The sequence below is a fragment of the Pelodiscus sinensis genome, chromosome 2 (assembly GCF_052426305.1).
Source record: "Pelodiscus sinensis isolate ZL-2025 chromosome 2, ASM5242630v1, whole genome shotgun sequence".
NCBI lineage: Eukaryota > Metazoa > Chordata > Testudines > Trionychidae > Pelodiscus > Pelodiscus sinensis.
This window is the reverse complement of record NC_143053.1, coordinates 64848136-64868398: the sequence shown is the minus strand read 5'-3', so window position 1 is coordinate 64868398 and position 20263 is coordinate 64848136. Positions and strand designations below refer to the sequence as shown.

Genomic DNA, 20263 nt, shown 5'->3' with positions numbered 1-20263 from the left:
CACAAGAATCAGAGGGTAGCATACTATAATACAAGGAGGGGATTAACTCAGCATTAATTCGGGAAATTGCCACATGTAGGGTTCATAAACATAAATCATGAGCCCCAAAGGCCCACCCCAAGTAAGCTGGGCAGTGCCCTTTACCATCAGGCTCTCAGCTCAAGCAGCCCCAAAGTCCCTCCAACATACCCATCTCTTCACTGCATCCCATTCACTGTTGCCATCCTTGGTCAGTCAACCCCAGAGTTCAGAAGTCCATCGGCATCGTTCACCTCCCAGTTTGGGTTGCAAGGGGCTAAGGAGGCACATATGCCGTTGCTCAGGCACTTACCAGCCGTCCTGTGGGCCACACCACTCCTTGCTAGCCACCCTGCTGGCCATACCACCTCTCACCATATGTCTTCAGGGCCTCCCTGTACTTCAGCTCTTAGTGAGTTCAGCTGTTAGTGGGGGAACCTCACGGCTGGTGCACACTAGACACTCTTTTTGCATCTGAAACACTATCCCAAAATAGATCTCATAGTAAGACCTAGGCATCAGTGACTTAAGCTCGGTAGCCTGCAACAAGACTCCCAATTGAATCTAAGTTACCAGCCATAGGTAGCCCAAGGCCCCCTGACCGCCTGCTGGCCCAATTGTCACTGTTATCTGGTTTTTGTCTAGCATCCAGGGCCATTGTTATTCCAGCACCTCTGGAGGCCCTGGAGCCTTTGAAGACAGAGTTTCGCTCTCAAGGATTCTCTCTCCCAAGGATGTCAGAGGCAGTAGGGGGGGGGAGAGAGAAAGAGAGGGGAGCGGTTTCTGTCTGGCTACACCCCTCCCCATTCGTACCATGAATAGGAATATAATTAAACAAAAAAGACCATTTTAAAATAGTGTTGGCCAAAATAGCTAAGCTCTTGTGAGAGCCTGAAAGTTTGTCTCAGTCTAGAGTTTTATTTAACAATCCAATTTTTAAAACAAAGTTCATGGTTACAGTAATAAGAGATGATTGCAAAGTCACCGCTTCTAAAGGTTATGGGAGCTCTAGCTGTGCCCTCTCAACTGTTTCAGCCCCAGTGCCAGTGGATCTGGATTTTAAAATAATTCTGTTGTTATACACTCCAGGCCTTCTTTTCTTTCCGTGCTTTATATGTTATGGGAATGCATTTTTAGAGCAGTTATTATCTAAAATACAGTATTGCTACCCCTTTGGATCAGACTGGGGAACCAAGTTGGTGGTGCTGTGAGTTGTTCCAGATAGGAGAAACTGGTGAGTCAGGTATTTCTTTGCAAATAAACACAATTGTGTCAATTTGCAAAGAATTGCAAAGCCCTATTTGCCTGAACACAGAAGGACTTGATCAATGGGTGACAGTGTCCATGTTCTCAGGTCCAGGCCTTTTTCAGTCAGCACCAACCCAAAGCCTCTCTCTAGGGCCACACACTGTGCTTCCACGTTGTACCTGCTTAGCTTTCTTTCAGTTTTTCTCTCTCTGTCCTGCTTTTACACACACATCCATTTTCCCAAATAAACATCTGCTACATACACTTCTGCACAGCCTTTACCCAAACAATGCAATGGCCAGCAAATACCCTCTACCAATAGTTCCTATTCCTGAGTGACCGCACATATGCGTTGGATTAGGTAACATGGCTATTTAATTGACTCACAGCCACCTTCAAGGGCACTGCTTAAACACGACTTATGACAACAATGTTGTAACCCAAGCCACAACTGGAAAAAATAAAATAAAGAGCACACACACCTAAAGCACATAGTTACAACCATTTTAATTGGAATTATATATTTTTAAAAGTACAACTCAAATTATTTCCATCACAAATGTTATGAAAGTTGAAAGGAAGCACTTTCCGAGCTAGTTTTTTAAAAATACATAGTAACAGCAATTTTAGCTTTCGACTCAGTATCAAACATGTAAATAGTATATTTAACGCAGTCTTTGCAATGCTTTACTCAAGCAGCTGTTCACTTTCCTTGGAGTCCCAGCTGCTGATACTCTGGTGCCAATTTGCATATGAGTGGTCTCTGTGTATTCTGTCTGTTAAGGACCTATCCAAAGCTCACTGAAAACAATCACCATCTTTCCACTGGCTTCAGTGAGCTCTGAGAAAGTCCCTACATGGGGAACATGAGTTCTCTTAAGTGCTAGAGAAGCACCAGCAGGCAGATTTAAGAGTCAGGCCTGAGATATGAAATGGCGAGGTTGCTTATAACTGAACTGTTACCTAAACGGCTAAATGTCAATATGCATTCAACGGTTGATTGCCTCTGTGGCCCCATCCCCTTCCTCAAACCCCAGGCAGGACTGTTTATTGGGGAAGGTACCCAGAAGGAGGAGAGAAGTCATAAGAACTGGCAAGCTGGAAAAGAATTTGAAGGACTAAAGGAAAGGTACATCAACCTCCCATGTATATTACTCATGCATATTATCCAGAAAGGAAAATACACACTGGGCTATGATACTTTAATTCACACTCCTTCTGTACAATGTGAAATTCCTGAAAGGGGGCAGACATGGCATGGGGAACCCCTCCTAGCTCTCTCCAGTGGAGTTTCACTACAAGAAGTGGCAAGAAGGGGAAAATTACTAGGTCCACAGAGCTAATACAGGCCTTTGTGCCTCTTGTAGCTTCTTTGCAACCAGCAAAGTTTAGGACTAAAATCAATATCCATTCTACAACCTGCAGACCCTGCATCTAACCCCCCTTCCCTCCCCCCCGCCCATGAAATTCTAGGAGAAAATCCTTATGTTCTCCTTCCCACAGGTATTTGTGAGAAGTCGTCAGGTAGGCCAACATTAGCAATTGTTTAACACCTGCAAGTTAGTTTTCAAAAGTACAAATGAATTGAAAGTAGCATGTTAAGCCACAAAGTGCTGCTGAAAAGGCCTCTAAATTAAAGGGGATAGGAGAAGGAATATGGAGGCTGAATGTACCAGGGGACCTGGAATACAGTAAAAATAACAGCAAATTAATGTATCAGTATATTTATATATTAATGTAACAATATATTGAAAACTGTATAGGAAGTGTTTCTTAGTCTTTCCTCATGCTTTTTGTCTCCTACTTTTCATAGTGGAAGAATATGCTGCATACCATATTCCACAGCCTCCCCTAACTTCAGAACATTGATTCTTTAAAATGACCTTTTAAAGAGGAAAAGAGCCATTCAGTAAAAACAGCAAGGCCTGCCAGGGTGTGAATGAGTAGTCTAGTATTACATTTCTATTGCACGCAGTGTGGGAGCAGCAGTGTACAGTAAAATACATAATAGATCAATACAATTTACAAAACTGTGAAATAATCCATATTTTAAAGTTACAACCTTGTCAGCTACAATAAGAAATTAAAATATATTTACATTGTACATATAATGAGAGGAAGTGATGAAGTGCCATTTTTTGCTTTTACCAGTTCTCTTCTGAAAATGAAAAGTGAGTAAGTAATATTAGACAAAACATGGGTAATAAATAATTAAAAATAGCAGAACTTTTTTCTTTTTCTTTGTCCAAGAATATTTAAAATAAAGGCTAGTGATATGGGAAGCAGATGGAAAAATCTACAGCACATTTAGGACTCAATCCAAGATTCCTTACTTAGGATTACCTCATACTAGATGCAATGGAATTTTTGCCTGAATATGGAGTATGGAAATGGCTGAGAGCTCTTTATATGATCTCTTCTTGGACAGAGGGTTCCTCTCATAAGTAAAGGCTGCAAGATCAGACCTTCAGTCCCTGAAAACATGCAAGGAATGGGGAAAGACCAATTGGAGATTAGAGTATTGTTTGTTCGTTTAATTGACAAAACTGCCTCTAATACCATGAAGAAATGTCCTTAAAAATTAATCCAAATTTAATTGGTCTTGGTTGATATCAAACACCCAGTGTCTGGAACACAGCAAGGAACATAATTGTATGGAAAAGCAAAACAAATCATGGTTGAACCCAATACTTTATGACTTTGGACTGTCGAAAAATTAAGGAATCACTGACAACTGCGAGAAGCATCTCCATCAGCCAATATGATTTATGCCCAGGCAATCAGAATTTCGGGAAAAGAGTCTCACACCAGGAATACAGCACAAGTTGGCACAGTTTCACTAAAACGTGAAATAGTTTGTAGGTTTCCTCAAAAATTTTGCTAGTTTTTCCATGAAAACATAAAGCATTTCCACAAAACAAAAATACCTGCCACTATACAGCAAAAATGTTACAATAATGGAAAAAGACATTTCATTTGCAAATATGGCAAAATTTTGTTTACAAGAAAATATGGAAAATTATTTAACTTAAAGGGCAACATTTTTACTCTGTTCACAGGGAGAAGTTGAGATTGCTGGCAGAAAAAAAAAAGTATGCCAGATTCCCCAATACAAAAATCTCAGTTTGCATGTGAAAACCCTGGTGAAAGGAAAAACCACCATTTCTCTAGCCCCTACCAGCATTGTGTGTTGTTCACATTGTAGTACATTAGCATTGTGGTATAATCTGGGGTTTTTAAATCAGTGGATAATCCTGATACTGATTTTCCCTTATAGGTGAAAATGTTTTATATATTCACAGACATTTTAATCTGTACTTGAAATCAATGTCATTAGTTGGTTGTAAAATACCCAACCCTGCTCGGGATTGGTCTAAAGACGGACAAGCCACGTTTTTGTCAAGAAGCTCAATTTCAAAGTATGAAAGTACCAAAATCAAAAACTGTTTGATTTCATGGACAGCAAATAATCTTCCAGGACATTTTGCTATTCCTGTTCCAAATGGCATGTAATAATATCTTAACTTGTGACCGTTGCGATAGAAGTTAGTCTTTTCTTCTCCAGTTTCATCGAGATAGCGATTGTACTTGAATGTCTGTAACAAAAGTTGAATTTCTGTTAGCGCCAGATTGTGCATTAAGGAAGGGAGGGGAGGGTGTGCCACCACAATGACACCACGCCTCCTGGGAAGAGCAGCCAATGCACAGTATGCTTCTGCTCTGTGGCTGGCCATGCCTCCAGTCCTCCAAACCCTTTTGGGAGAGGTTAACTCCTGCAAGCAGCAGGCCCTTCAAAATGAGCAGCTCTTGCACTTGGTGTGGCAGAGTACCAGACCTTGTAGAGGAGCACCAACATTAGAAAACTTTTTTGCCTTTTACCAACTCACACAAACAAAAATGAGAAACATGTATCCAAACTGGAAGACAGTCCCTTTTCCCTCAGTACAGGGTGAGCCTCTCTAGTCTGACACTATCTGGTTTGGTAACATCCATGGCCCAGCATGATTTTAGTTAGTCCACTTGTGTGTGTAGACAATAAAGTTTGTTTACAGACACCAGTCCTGGCTCTCAGTGTTCTGTGATGTTATTTAGCTCTAACTTTACTTCTACATGTCTTCTGAGACATTAGCAGTGGAAGTGTAGGTAATGCTGCCAGACAATATTGACCACTTGTGGTCTGTCAAATCCTCTTGTTTGGCACTATTCAGATCCCAAGGGTGCCGGACTATAGGGGTTCAACCTGTACCACAATATGTCCTCAAGGATTCCTTCTTCTCTTGTCCTCACTTGACATAACACAGCATGGTGCTTTCTCTGCCTGAGGAAGGCTAAAGAGAGCTTACTTTAAACCTCTCAGCCTTAAATTTTTGCTCAGCCAAAATGTTTGCTGCCGAGTGAAGCAAAGCCAGTGCTGATTTTGCTGACTCCATGGCATTCCCAGCCTTGTCTGTTCAGGGAGTTATCAGGCATCAATCCAGGATCTGTATGGTAGAGTGAAGCACCAACCCCAGGGGCACGTAGGTCATAGTAGGCAGTTACCAATCACCCTGTTCCAGGAGATGTTATGTAATTTTAATTACTCACCAAGGGGTCAGGATAGATGTCTGGATCAAAGTGCAGCAGCTGAGGATAAAGAGCTACAACGTCATCTTTTCGGATGTTGTAAGAGTCATTATCCAAGTGCAAAGTGAAATCCTCGTTAGCAACCCTGACAGTCATGGATGCACTGGACAGCCTCATGGCTTCCTTGATAATACTATCTGTAGAGAGAGAAAAAGAAAACAGTTAACATGAAAAGAATCTAGGTACCATATCACCTGGGGGAGGTGCACAGACTAAATTGGCTGTAATCTTCTATAACACCAAATATTAAGAGAAGGAAAATGCTAACACAAATAGAGATAAGAGAACTGCATAAGAGGTTAATATAGAGAATTTTCCTAAATTTTGTCTTCTACATTTCATTTGATGTGGAATCTATCCAGTGGCGGGAGGGATTATAGAGGCTCTCAGAGGATCTTCTCTATCTCTAATTCTATCCTTCTAGTTTAAAGAAGTACTAATAACTTATTCATAAATTCATAGACTTAATGGACCAAAAAGACCATCAGTGATCATGGTGACCTCCTGTAAATTACAGGCCACAGAATTTCATCCACCACTTCTGCAATAGGCCCATAAACTTTGGTTGTGTTCCTGAAATCCTCGAATCTTGATTTAAAGATGTCAAGTTCTAGAAAATACACCATTTACTCTAGTTCAACGTAGCAAGGGACCCGGTGACCCACACTCTAGAGGAAGGCAGAAAACCCCAGGGTCTCTGACAATCTGATCAAGGAAGAACTGCAGATATGGCAATCAGTTAGACCCTGAGCGTATAGACAAGACCCACCAACAAGACATCTGGGGAAGAATTCTCTATGGTAACTCAGAGCCCTTCCCCTCTAGTGTTCCATCTCTGGCCATTGGAGATATTTGCTAGTAGCAGAAGCATATGGGCCATATCATTGTAGACACTTCATCATACCATCCACTCGATAAATATATCGAGCTCAGTCTTGAAACAAGCTAGGTTTTCTGTGCCCACAGTGCCCATTGAAAGGCTGCTCCAATACTTCACTGCTCTGGTGGTCAGAGTGATGATTCACTGTTACCATGGGAAGGGTCTCTGGATGAACCAGAGAAGAAGCTAAGAGGGATTCCAACGCCAAGGTGTGACACAGACAGAAGTACAGGGAACAGGGATAGAAAATGACCTAGTGGGCAAGAATAAGTACCAGACTTTAGGCAACATATATGATCTCTGGATCAGGACACAGTGGAATAAAGTTAGCCCAGGCTCTTCTACCCCCACTCTCTTGGGTCTGCTAGGCAGAGCAGCCCTCTAGCCACTAGACCAAGTGGCCATGACTTTTGGCCACTGCTTTGCTTTTGGCAGTTGTCACTTGTGCCCTACACTACAGTTCATGACTTTCAAGAGGTAAGAACATAAGCATGGCCATGCCATCTCAGACAAATAGTCCATTGAGCCTAGTATCCTGTCTTCTGACAGTGGCCAATGCCAGATGCTTCAATGGGAATGAACAGAACAGGACAATCATCAAGATATCCATCCTCTGTTCTCCAATCCCAGCATCTGCCAGACAGAGGCTTAGGGTCACCACAACATCCCTTATCCTTTTGGCTAATAGCCATTGATGGAACTGTTTTCCACAAACTTATCTAAGTTCTTTTTTTGAATCCTACTTTTGTCCTTCAGAGCATCCACTGGCAATGAGTTCCACAAGTTGGCTGTGCTTTATGTGAAGTAGTTCCTTTTATTTGTTCTAAACCGATTGCCTGTTAGTTTCATTGGGTGACCCTGGTAGCTTTTCTTGCTGAGCCATCCCTAGGCTCTTTGTTTTCTCTTATTAACCTGTTTCCAGTGTTTGTACATTCAGTTTGGTCTGCAACCTTTCTATGAGTTTTTCCTCCTTGCTTGGGATGCAGGCTCTAGATAGTTTCTGCATCTTAGTCTTAAGTAATTCCAAGCCTCCTCCACATTCAGATCCTTGAGTTCTTCATCCAGTCAACTTGCCTAACTAATTATTTTAATATTTTTAACTTTTCCCTTTTGAAATCAAGGACCTTATTTGCAAATATATATTTTGTTTATCATTTCAACCTCAAAAACCAAACAATCAACTGTCCTGAATCACCCTTCCCAGGGAAACAAACAAGGAGGGAGCTGGGTAGGGAAAAAACTGATCACTTTTTAACCTCTCCCCCCCCAAAAAAAAAAGTTCTTTAGAAGGATTAGCCTCATGGTGGAAAAGAAAATGGTTCTACAACCTGAAGTTTCAGATTGCTCAATATGCAACCCCTAACCCTACCTACAGCTCTTGCCTACCCAACCACAAAACCAAAAAAACCTTACTTCGAATTGTCTATCGATCCCAGAGGTTGTATGACATGGCACGTAAACCCATGAAATTACATGGGAAAAATGAAATTCATTTCAAACATAAGATTTTCCCCATATTACAGACATGAGGACTGCTGAAATATGTGGCCTTTGCTAACTAAGAACACAGAGTTGCTTTATTATCCTGCTGTTTGCTGGTCATTTAGCATTTCATAGAAAGTTTTTTTTATTGACTATAGATAGAACAGTATCTGAAAGTGGATGGTACTGCTGCATATGATGACCATACCTAATACTGGCATATTATCCATTTGTTTTCGATCCAAGGAGATATGTTTGCCGTCTAAAGTGATCTTTTCACCAGCACTTTCCAATGTTTTTTGCAACTCTTCAGTAGCTGCTTTCATTGCTTCTGGGCTTCTAAATCAATATACCAGAAACAAACATATTTCTTACATGTAAATACTGTACAAAATGTGTTTTAAATAACATTTTTTTTTTCCTGTCTACAGTTTACTTTTTTTAATCCACAGATGTAACGTAGTAAAACAAAAATGCTAGGTAAGAACCCAGAGTAAAACATATTTATACTTATATTGGCAAAATCCTGGTTGCTCAGAACACTAAAAAAGTCTTCAAAGATTTGGTTCATTATTCAATTTTGAGCAAGACCAAATTAATGTGTATAAATACTGTTAAATAATGACATCTCTGTAAAGCAATGCCAAGAGTAAGGAATAAAGTGATCGTGCTTAGATTAGGAAATAGCCCCATTGCAGCTAAAAATCTAGAAATGGTGTCATAGATCATATTCCCATCATCATCTGTCCTGGTTCATAACAAGTTGAATAATTACATTCTGGGAAGGAAGGAAGGAACTCCCCGTAATTTAAATTAAATAACATCCTGCACTTTCTGGTTTTTCATACAGATATCGCAGATGTTTGTAATGGATGAGATGATTTTTAAACAGATAAAAATCCTCTAGTCCCTAGTGGTGGGGGAGGGGCACAGAACTTCCATGGAAATTAATAGGCATGACCAAGGACTTCAGAATTAGAAAGTTTATCAATTTTATAGATCCCTTGTGGATCTTTGAATAAAATGTGCTATCTAAATCTAAGGCATGTAGGGAATTTGTATGTAGAGGATTTGGATGCAAAGTGAAAATAGAATAGTAGAATGGAGAATCAGGACCTATGAATCAGATCCTCAGATGGTGCAAATTGGTGTAATTTCATTAATGTTAGTGGTGCTATACCAGTATAGGCCCTGCAGATGCCTGTTATCTTTTATTCTGTAAAGCAGCCAATCCAACAGGTGGGCAGATAAACAAAAGTGTGAAATAAAATCTTGTCTATTCCAGGGAAATGATCTAAAAGTGCCCTACTGTAGCTAAAGTTGGCAGTTCTAATGTAATCAAAGGTCCCACGGCCACTGTTTAATAGCATGTTGTTTAGATACGCTCTGAAGGTTTAATTGACAGCGTTAAAAGCATTTGTGGCTACCGGAGTCTTGTTTGTACCAAGGCTCACAGCATTGAATGAGACATTTTTAGTAAATTTTTCTAATGTAGAAAAACCTTATGTGGACTATCTTATTCCCTGGACTACCTGAGAGGGGTTTCTGTGGAAAACTTACTCATGCAAGACAAAATCCTGCTGCTGCGGAAATCTGTAGGAGTTTTGCTATTGACATCACTGGGATGTGGATTTGACATTCATCCAAGAGCAGAATTTGTCCCTTAATACTGAAACAATTTTTGAGTGGCAGCGGAGCCAAGAAGTCATTTTACTTTGGAATCTGCAGACCGTGCTACTTACCTAATAAGATAGAACAAGCTCCAGAAAGTAGCAGGTATTGTGTTAGCTTGTGAAGCCCACAGTACAGCCACATGAGTTTTCGCTTTCTCCTTATCATCAAAAGTAGATAGAGTGTCATTTAAGAACATACGGAGAGTGACGAGCTCAGAGAGGTTGTTCCTTTTTCTGAGGTTCTCATGGAGCAGAGCCTCGGCCAGCTTCTCCCGAGCATTGTGGGCACTCTTGAACACATGGATAGGCACACCTGCAACAAGGGCTGGGAAGATTTTATCAAATGTCTTGAAGTTCTCAAGAGCATTTAGAATAAGTTCTCTCTGGGTTTCCCCCTGCGACAGGTGCCTGTCTTGGGATGAATTAAACTCTGTACCAAAAAGCGTTAAAAAGCCAGATTCAAACATCACACGACAACAGAACGCGTAAAGCCCTTCTGTTACCCAGTTGTTGGAATGCAGTTCACTTGTACTTGATTGTAGCATGACATATTGTAGGTTTTCCATCATAGCTTCAGTGAGGGAATTCAGGGCATTACCTTGTAGGGTTCTAATGAAAGTTTTATGCATATTTTCAGTGGTGTTTCCATCAATGCTGCCATGCCCAAAAGCCTGCCACCAAATAAATTGTACGTAAGGTAAGTGAGGATCATCACAACCTCCATAAGTAATATACTACAAGAGAAATCATAGCCAAGATAATATCTTCAAAATTTAACACAGGGACATATTGTAAGAACCATCAACTCAGCAAGTGATAATTGGCAACAAGCTTTTGTAAGTATTAAGTAAGCACACAAAAATAGTCTGATACTAATTTATTTATGAGCATGTATGATCACTTTGAATATATCTGCACATAAAATATCCATGACTGGCCTGGATCAGCTGACTCAGTCTCTCAGACTTTCAACTGCAGTACTATAAAACTGCAATATAGACATCTGGGCTCAGGCTGAAACCTGGGCTCTCGAACGCTCCCCTAGTGGGGGTCTCAGAGCCTGGGCTCCAACCCAAGTCTGAGGCTGCATCTAGACTGGCATGATTCTCCGGAAATGCTTTTAACGGAAAAGTTTTCCGTTAAAAGCATTTTCGGAACAGAGCGTCTTTTTGCGGAAAAGCGTCCGTGCCAATCTAGACATGCTTTTCCGCAAAAAAGCCCTGATCGCCATTTTTGCAATTGGGGCTTTTTTGCGGAAAAGAAATCTGAGCTGTCTACACTGGCCCTTTTGCGCAAAAGCTTTGTGCAAAAGGGAATTTTGCCTGAACAGGAGCAGAATAGTATTTCCGCAAGAAGCACTGATTTCTTACAGTAGGAAGTCAGTGCTTTTGCGGAAATTCAAGCGGCCAGTGTAGACAGCTGGCAAGTTTTTCAGGAAAAGCAGCTGATTTTCCGGAAAAACTGGCCAGTCTAGACACAGCCTGAATGTCTACACTACAGTTATATAGCCCCATAACCCAAGCCATGCAAGCCTGAGTCAGCTGACTTCAGCCAGCCTAGGGTGTTTTATTGTAGGGTAGACATATCTTTAGGGCTTCATCCAATTCCCGTTGGGATTCTTTTCACTGACTTCAGTAAGAGTTTGACTGGGCCCTTAAATTACCAGTTTTTAAAGGGTTAGGGCCAAATTCTCCAAAGTGCTAAGCACCTCCTAAGAGGAGCTGAGTGCCCTCAACTTCCATTGACGCTCAAATGAGTGAACACACTCTGCAGCTTGTGAGATAGAGATCTTACTACATGAAATCACTGACAGAAAATGAAATTAAGCTGCAGTTGAGGTTAAAGGTAAAAAAATTACAAGGATTTTACAAGGATATCGTATTTGTACTCCAAACAAGCATTACAACCCCAGGAAAGTGAGGAAGTTTTATTAAAAATAAAACTAGACGTGTTAAGATTCACAGTTAAAGCGCCCAAGTAACCTTAGCTCTTCCATGTAGTGAAACCATGCAGTAGTCACATAAGTAGGACACTATCAAATTCATGGTCCATTTTGATCAATTGCATAGTCATAGGATTTCAAAAATAATAAATTTCATGATTTCAACTAGGGCTAGGATGACCAGATGTCCTGATTTTATAAGGACAGTCCTGATGTCTCGGGTGTTGTCTTATATAGGCATTTATTATCCCCCACCCATCTGTTCTGATTTCTCACACTTATTATCTGATCACCCTACCCAAGGCTCCTCCCCCACTCCACCTCTTCCCATCTCCACTCTGCCTCTGCCACTGAGAGCCCTGAATCTACCTCTCACTGCTCCCTGCCCACCCTCTCCCAAGGCCCCCTGTGCCTGACTCTCACTCCTCTCTGCCCACTCCCTAAGGTGCCCCCCGGCCCTTCGCTCACTCTTTTCTGCTCCACCTGCCTTAGGGGCTAGTGACAGGAACAGAGAGGAATAAGTGGCAGGTAGGGAGCTTTGGGAGAAGAGCTGAAGTGGGTGTGAGAAGAGGCAGAATAAGGGTGGGGCCTCTAAAGGAAGAGAGGCAGCACAATTGGAGCTTCAGGGAGAAGAGGTACATATGCATGCTGCCAAGGGTGAAGAGGCTGAGTGGGAGTAGTTTCCTGGGGACAGAGCACTGGAAGGACCAGAGTCCAGGCACCAGTTCTCCCTCCCCACTCCAATATCCTCACTTTCTCAGGAGCTTTTAGCAGCAGTACTCCAAAGGTAGGCAGTCAGACTGCCTACAGACTGAGATATGCCACATTTGGCATTTCCTGCCCTGTTTGAGGCAGCTCAGTTTTCTGAAACCTCTAGTACTTGCTGCCCATGTCCATACTCCAAACCCTGCAAGCCCATATCAGCTGGCATGGACCACTCACAGATGCCCAACTGCAGTGTAGGCATCGCCTGAGATATGATTAGGGCATTTTAGTGTTTGTAGTCCAAGATAAGATTATATTATATTTTATATATGTCTATTTGCATCTCAGGGTGTCACTACAGGGCAAATAAAGTGATAAATCAATAGTGGCCAGAATTCGTTACTGTTATGTTGTTTGAAGTCCTCAGTGAAGACTTCTAGAGGTGACCCCTCTACAACTGGTGAGTGAAGAACAGTGCTATGCTAATGGGGAGAAACTTTTACTGATGGCGGTCTATGCAAGACCGACTCTGTAGATATATATGCAGAATTCCAGTGTCTAGGGCTGCTTAGTCTGAGATTGTTCACATTTGTTTTTAAAATTAGTCAATTCAATATAAATTAACAATACTGCTAACCCACTTATGCTATATTTCTGCTCTTGCATTTTTGTGATATTACATGACTATTTAGTCATTTTTGGATAACCTAAATCTGTTTGCAAAACACATTGTTATTTATATTAAGGAATAAAATCTGACACATTGGTAGATGTGAGACAGGAGACAAGCTATTTTTCAAACAGGAAGACATACTAAAAACCTCACATATTGATTAACTAGTAGGGTGGAGCTCTGCTTCTGCCCCTGGGTCCTGTGCTTCCTGATGGATTTTTAAGATGCCTCAGAGGCTCATGGTGCCCCTCCCCCTGCCTCTTGCTTCTCTCAGAGGTGGGCGATCCCCACCTCATGAGCCATTTTCATCATAGGCCAGTCACTTGCTTAGAGGGAAAAAATCTTTCACTGTCTAAAAAGTCCCTTTTTCCCTGGTGGCAGCCCACTGAGTGTGGAGAGGGTTGGGGGAGAACTCAGTCTCATCCACGTACTCCGGGTTCCAGCCCAGGGCCCTAGATAGCAGCCACTAATGGGGCTCTTGGCCTTATCCCCATCTAATAGCAACCTCTCCTTGGGCCACTTCCCCCAACCACTCTCACAATACTGTCTCCCTGGCTTCTTGGAGAAAATCTCTCCTAATTGCAACCTACAACTTGCCTCACTCTGTACTTCTTCTTCTTCCTCCTTCTCCTCCACTCCAGTCCATCCCTCTTCTCTTTCCTACTCCTTACCTGTGGGGAAACCTTTTATAAGGGACCAGCGGGCCCTAACTGGCTGCAGGTATCCCATTAGACTGCTGCTGCAGGCCAGCTCTTAATGAGTCCTAGGTGCCTGCCTGATTCAATTTCTGGGCAGCAGTCTCTGGCAGCCTATTGAGGGAACAGGAACTTGCCCACCCAACTGTCCATATACTTGCCTTCCATCAAACTACTGTAATCTGTTGTCTTTGGTCTGCCACACTAGATACAGTCTGACTTGACCATATTGATATTTTTCTTATTAAATATTAAAATACGTTAAAATGCTAACATCATTTCATAGAGGTACCTTTGCAGAAGCAGTGAAATGAAACTTTTTCCAGTCCAAATGTCTTCCTTGGCGCATTACTGAATGGTATGAAAAAGGGTCAGTGAGAAAATGAACATATTTTCCAGCCACTTTGCAGGTGAAAATGTGCCCATATTTCTTTTGTCTTGCTTTGAGAAATTCAAGAGGGTTGGCACCAAACTGCAAAGCGCAGCCCAGATATGGAAGTAGCCCATTTTCCACTGGCGGCTCACCTGGACGCCTACAAGTTATAAGCAAATGTGATAAATCAGGGTTATAAATTAGGACCCATCCTTCACTTCAGACAGTTAAATAAGATTGTGATACCAATCTCTTTTTAACATTCAATTTCGGTTAGTATTGTAGGAAATTGCTCTACTTTTCATAATAAATCCATGATGAGTTATATAATCTCCTAGAAAGAATGACTTTAACAATCAACAAAAGCTTTATTAGAATCCAAAAATAACAAAAATGTATTTTTTAAGCTACATCACTCTTTTACATTTGGGTAGGTTCTTTTTCACCATTTAAAATATAATGCTCTATTTATTGGATGCAGTTAAGTAACAGTGCCTTAAATAAATACTTATCGAAGCAGTTAATATTGCCTGGCATACTCCTTTTGTTGGAGTCCATCCTGGCACTTTTCGGGACCTGTTACAGAGCATGCCCAGCGCAGGAGACTCCTCTGGACAGTCTGCCAGAGCCCTACTTTGGCAGCTTTCATGGCATGATGAAAGGGACCTTTATTTGATTTATCTCTTGGTTACTAGGGTGTTTTTGTGTTTATTTTTTGGTTTTTTGTTACTTTATTTACTTTTTCCTGACAACCTGTCTGCTGATATTTCTGTCTTGCAGGTTATCTTCTGTAGGGCCCACCTCTTACAACCCATCCTGAGCTGAATACACAGAACTAGACTCTAAAAAAGACTTTTTGAACCAAATGAAAATATTCAGGAAAAGATTAACTTTTAGAGAAACTCTTCAGTTTCACAACAAGAAATTGGAACCTGAAAATTCTGTGTGAAAAAAAATCTGTGTGGAAAAAAAAAATTGAAATTCATTTTTGGGACACTAAAAGTTTATTCTGAAAATACAAAATGGTTCCTGGATGTGGATTTTGAATATGAATAGTATTTGGTTTTTACCTCTTCAGGGGAAACTCTACACAATTTTCATGGGAAAATTTAAAGACCACTTTCAAAAAATGTGTTGTGAAATTTTTTTGTTTTGTTTTACCAGCTCTTTCTTATAACATGCAAGTAGTCCCACTGGCTTCAGTGGGATTATTCAGGTAAATAAGCAATCTTCACATGAGTAAGCAGAGCTTTGCAGATTAAGGTCCAGAATGTCTGGTTTGCAATTTCTGCAAGTAAGAATCCGCACTTGCTCTCATTAAAGTCATTGGCCCAACTCCCCTTGATCTTACTGGGCATGTAACAAGGCCCTAAGCACCTGTCCCTGCTCCAGCTGAAGTCATGACAAAGGTCCTTCAATAATGCAGGTTCGGCCCATCTAGAGCCTGATCCTGGGAGTTGTTGAACACCTGATAGTTGCTTCTGTGTTCTCAATATCCCTTAGAATTGAGGATGCACAGCAATTTGGAAGAATCAGCCCCTTACTTGCTCTACCCCTTACTTGGGTCCTTAATTGCTCTGCAAATTCTAAAATAAATGACATTATCTCAAATACACATCAATTAAGAATGCATAAACCAAACTTATTATTAGCAGTTCCAATGCACAGAAAGGAGGATTTGAAGATGGCTGAACAAGCATCATGTGGATCTCAAGACACATGAAGATGGGATTATTTTATTTCGTTGGTTGGTCTTTGGGTTGTACAACTCTGTAGCACACTGAACACTGAGTCATTTGACCCCAGCAATGAAAGAGTATTACAGTATTATTGTTGGCATGCTTCACTTGAGTCTGGCCCTGCATCACTAAAATCAATAGCAGTTTTGCCCTCAGGCCCCAGTCCAGCAAAGCATATTAAGCATATGTTCAAGTGCTTTGTGGAACTGGGATCCAAATAACTATATTCCTGTATAGGGATACCTACAGTGCATCACAAATAACTTTTACATAATACATATTATAAAGTTTAAAATCAGAAGGGATCACCAGAGTGCTGTGGAAGGGCTGTCTGCCTCTTTAAATATCTGCAGACCCAGGCTTAAGGAGAAGACCAGCAAGCAGCCATTAGGAACCAGCTAACCTAATGAGTGGCTCTCGTTCCCAGCTGGATCAGCTGGTTCCCAAAAGCTGTCTGCTGGTCTTCTAAAGCCCCAAACTGGCCTGCTGCTCCATAGCTTTGCAAGCCCATAAAAGGGGCAGATCATCCTCTTACGATCACCTCCTGATCTAACCTATATAGCACATGCAACACAGCCACCCAGTGTCTGCATGCTGCAAAAGAAGGTGAAAAACCCTACAGTGACTACCAATCTCACTAGGCCGTGTCCAGACTCAGGGGTTCTTTCGAAAAAAGTAGCCTTTTTTCGAAAGAACTTCCCCTGCATCCAGACTCAAGCCGCGTTCTTTCAAAATTATTTCGAAAGAACGCGGCTTTTCTTTCGATGGCGGTAAACCTCAATTTACGAGGAAGAACGCCTTCTTTCGAAAGTTCCTCTTTCGAAAGAAGGCGTTCTTCAATGTAAAGAGGCCGTCTTCGAAAGAGAGCATCCAGACTCGCTGGGTGCTCTCTTTCGAAAAAGCGGATTTCTCTTTCGAAAGATCTGCCTGCAGTCTAGACGCGATCTTTCGAAAGAGGCTCTTTCGAAAGATGCTTTCGAAAGAGCCTCTTTCGAAAGAAGCCTGCAGTCTAGACATAGCCCTAGGGAAAAATTCCCTCCTGAGCCCATATATGGCTTATAATATGGTCACAAAAAATAATACGCACCGAGTCCTTTATTTTCTATTCTTTCTTATTCTTTTAAAGATTTAAATAAAAACAGAATCCTGGAACTACAATGCAGAACAAATATAATACAGTAAACAGATGTGTGAATTTGTTTCTGTAAATGTGGCACTCCAAATTGGATGAAGACTTAAGAGTATCTACTCGATACAATAAACAAGCCAAATGTTGCCTAGATTAAAGCTAAGTGTTTGGTACAGCTGCAGTGCAGACTGCACTACGCTGATAAAAAAAAAGAAAATGAAAAAGGATAAGGGATAAAATAGTCATCTATACATCAAAAGCACATACATATATGACCTGATTACTCAGAAGTATGGAGCACCTGCAAATCGTATTGACTTCAATAGAAACTATACTTGCTAAGCACTTCTGAAAATCAGATCCCTAACATCCCAAATGACTATAGTTATGATCTCATTTATGGCTGGATTCATATTTTTTATCTCTATCCATTGTTAGCCTCTGTCTACAGAAGAACAAGAATATAGATCGAATGGCCTGTTTATTTTTTACATACACAAAAAAGTCATTATACTATAAATCTTGCTCTCAAAAAACCCACCAACATAACCATTGTTATCCTTCATTTTTCAGTCTGCCAATGTTCAGACTAGTTTTATCTTAGGCTATGTTTAGGCTGCACTGTGATCAAAAAATTTCAAAAGAGGCTATTTTGAAATTTGGTGCATCTACTGAGTGCCAAATTTTGAAATAAAGTGCTCTTTTGAGCCTTCCCATATTCCTCATAGAACGAAGTTTGCAGGGATGGCAAAAGAGCCATTTTTCCGAAATAGCAAACATGTTCCTTAGATGCGGCATTGCTATTTTGGGATACTTCCGGTATCCCAACATAGCAATGCAGTCTAGACATAGCCGAGTTACATACACAAGACATTTTAACAGAAATGAGGGCTAGACTACATTCAAAAAGGATACGTCATACCTTCTTTTTATCAGAATAATCTGATAATAGTGTTACCAACTATTCCACAGATCAATGCTGCTGCTAATATTTAAGGCAATGTGCATGAAATTTCAGGAGTTTTAAGTGGAAAGGAGTAACTAACTGTGTGGTACACTTAAAAAAAACAGATTTATATAAAAGGCAAGTCAAAGAGACACTTTTTATAGTAAATTTGTTCATGATTTTTTGTATGGAGCACCTGCCCATAGGATATAAACTTGAGAGTATTTACTCACTACCTGAACAAGCCAAATGTTAACTAGCATTAAAAACAGGAGTTTGATATGGCTACAATACAGATTAAACCACAGAAAAGAAAATGAAAATGGTAAAAGTGTCAGAACAGTCATTTCTATATGTACAAATACTGAGCAACTGCAAATGCTGTTGATTTCAAAATCAGGCCCTTATTGTTCCAAATTACGATTATAGCCTCACTGTATATGGATTACTCCTTTCTTTGTATTTCTGTCTCCTGTTCATCATGAATATGGATCTGCATAGTCTTCTTGGGTTTTTTTTAATTTATGTACACAAAAATGCTATTATGATATACACATTTCAAAGTACAAAACACCAATTATTATAATTTATTTATTAATCGGCCAATGTTTAGACTAATTTTGTCTCAGCTATATACACAATATCTTTTTATAGAAATGAGAGTCGAAATATGATTAAAAGATACCTTACCTCCTTCTTATTACCAGAATAAACCAAAACCAACAGCATAGTATCACCACTACTCCCCAGATCAAAGCTGCTGCTAACATTTCAGGCAACTACAGTGAAATTTCGAGTAAAAAAGACTAGCTTGGTATACTTTGAGGACTGAGAGGGATACAAATGATAAATCAAATGCCACTTTTTATATAGATCAGGGGCATCACTATAGTTAATTGAACTTAAATAACCTATGCAAGCTATTAATTAACCATTTCTGGACAGACGCTATTATGTCTTCACTCTGACTGATATCTCTGTAAAAAAAAACTTGAGAGGATTAATCTAGACAGTAGCAGAGATGGCCTTGAGCTGGTATCAGGAGAGGTTCCAAAGTAATCAAAGTTGATAATTTGAAGGTCTCTCAGGTGTGTTTTGATCTATCGTGTAGATTTACTGACTGCAGTTTATAGTTCAAGTTTAGCAACACATGAGATGACTAGCCAACATACATACAGTGGTAGTTGGTGCCCCAAGTACTTACCATAATCCCCTGACTCTCCTGACACTGCACCCTGCCACACCTCATGATCTCCCTACAGACTGACTACATTTTCAAAGTACTCAAAGGAATATTTTGGCTGGGAATGAGAGATTAATAGGAACAAAAAGATTGTTTTCCCTCTCCAACCATCTATCACTGTCAATATGAAAAGCATGGACACAGTTGTTGCAGCAGAAGGCAGGAGTAGGAGAAAAGAACATTAGTCAATTTTGCTGTTTTTGACTAGTCCTCCCTCCTGATATATCTTCCCTCAGGGTATGTCTACACTACCCCCCTAGTTCGAACTAGGGGGATAATGTATGCATACCGAACTTGCTAATGAAGCCCGGGATTTGAATTTCCCGGGCTTCATTAGCATAAAGCCGGCGCCGCCATTTTTAAAAGCCGGCTAGTGCGAACCCCGTGCCGCGCGGCTACACGCTACTCACCTATGTTCAGTTCTTCTGACCCATTTCCCTTTCAGAAACTTTAACCCCATCAGATTCTCTATCTGTCTTAACTCATCTCTGCTCAGAAATCTCCTTCAGCCTGATCCCACCATATTCCAGATTTTCTTTCCTATTAGCGCAAAATCTAGATCTCATCCTTTCCTATTCATCTTGCATGTAGCTCTGAAACCCCTCCTCCACTGACCTCACTCTTACCCTCTGATTCAAAAGCCAAGGGCCTGTTCACCTAGGCTCTCAGGCTGAGAATCTTTTCCGGGGTTATCTCATTCACTATACTCTCAGAACTTCTGGAGCCTAGAAACATCCTCTCATCTCACCTGACTATTCCTCTCTCCTCCTTACCACCCTGTACCTCTCTATCCTCACACACACATTGTTAGGACCCTGCATGGCATTTGATTCTCTCTGGTTCACTAGCACCATCCTGGATAAAAATAGGTGGGAGTGGCTTTCTGGGTAGAGG

At 40.9% G+C, this 20263-nt stretch overlaps 1 protein-coding gene across 1 annotated transcript; it reads right to left on the bottom strand.

Moving 5' to 3' along the window:
- Positions 1-1754: 1754 nt before the first annotated feature.
- On the bottom strand, positions 1755-19595 carry CYP7A1 (cytochrome P450 family 7 subfamily A member 1). The gene is made up of 6 exons (XM_025180008.3): positions 18817-19595; positions 14232-14472; positions 9994-10595; positions 8460-8590; positions 5851-6026; positions 1755-4862 (listed from the first exon to the last, which is right to left on the bottom strand). Exons 1-6 carry the CDS (start codon positions 18894-18896, stop codon positions 4563-4565), a joined length of 1530 nt encoding a protein of 509 aa, XP_025035793.1. The 5' UTR covers positions 18897-19595; the 3' UTR covers positions 1755-4562.
- Positions 19596-20263: the final 668 nt, after the last annotated feature.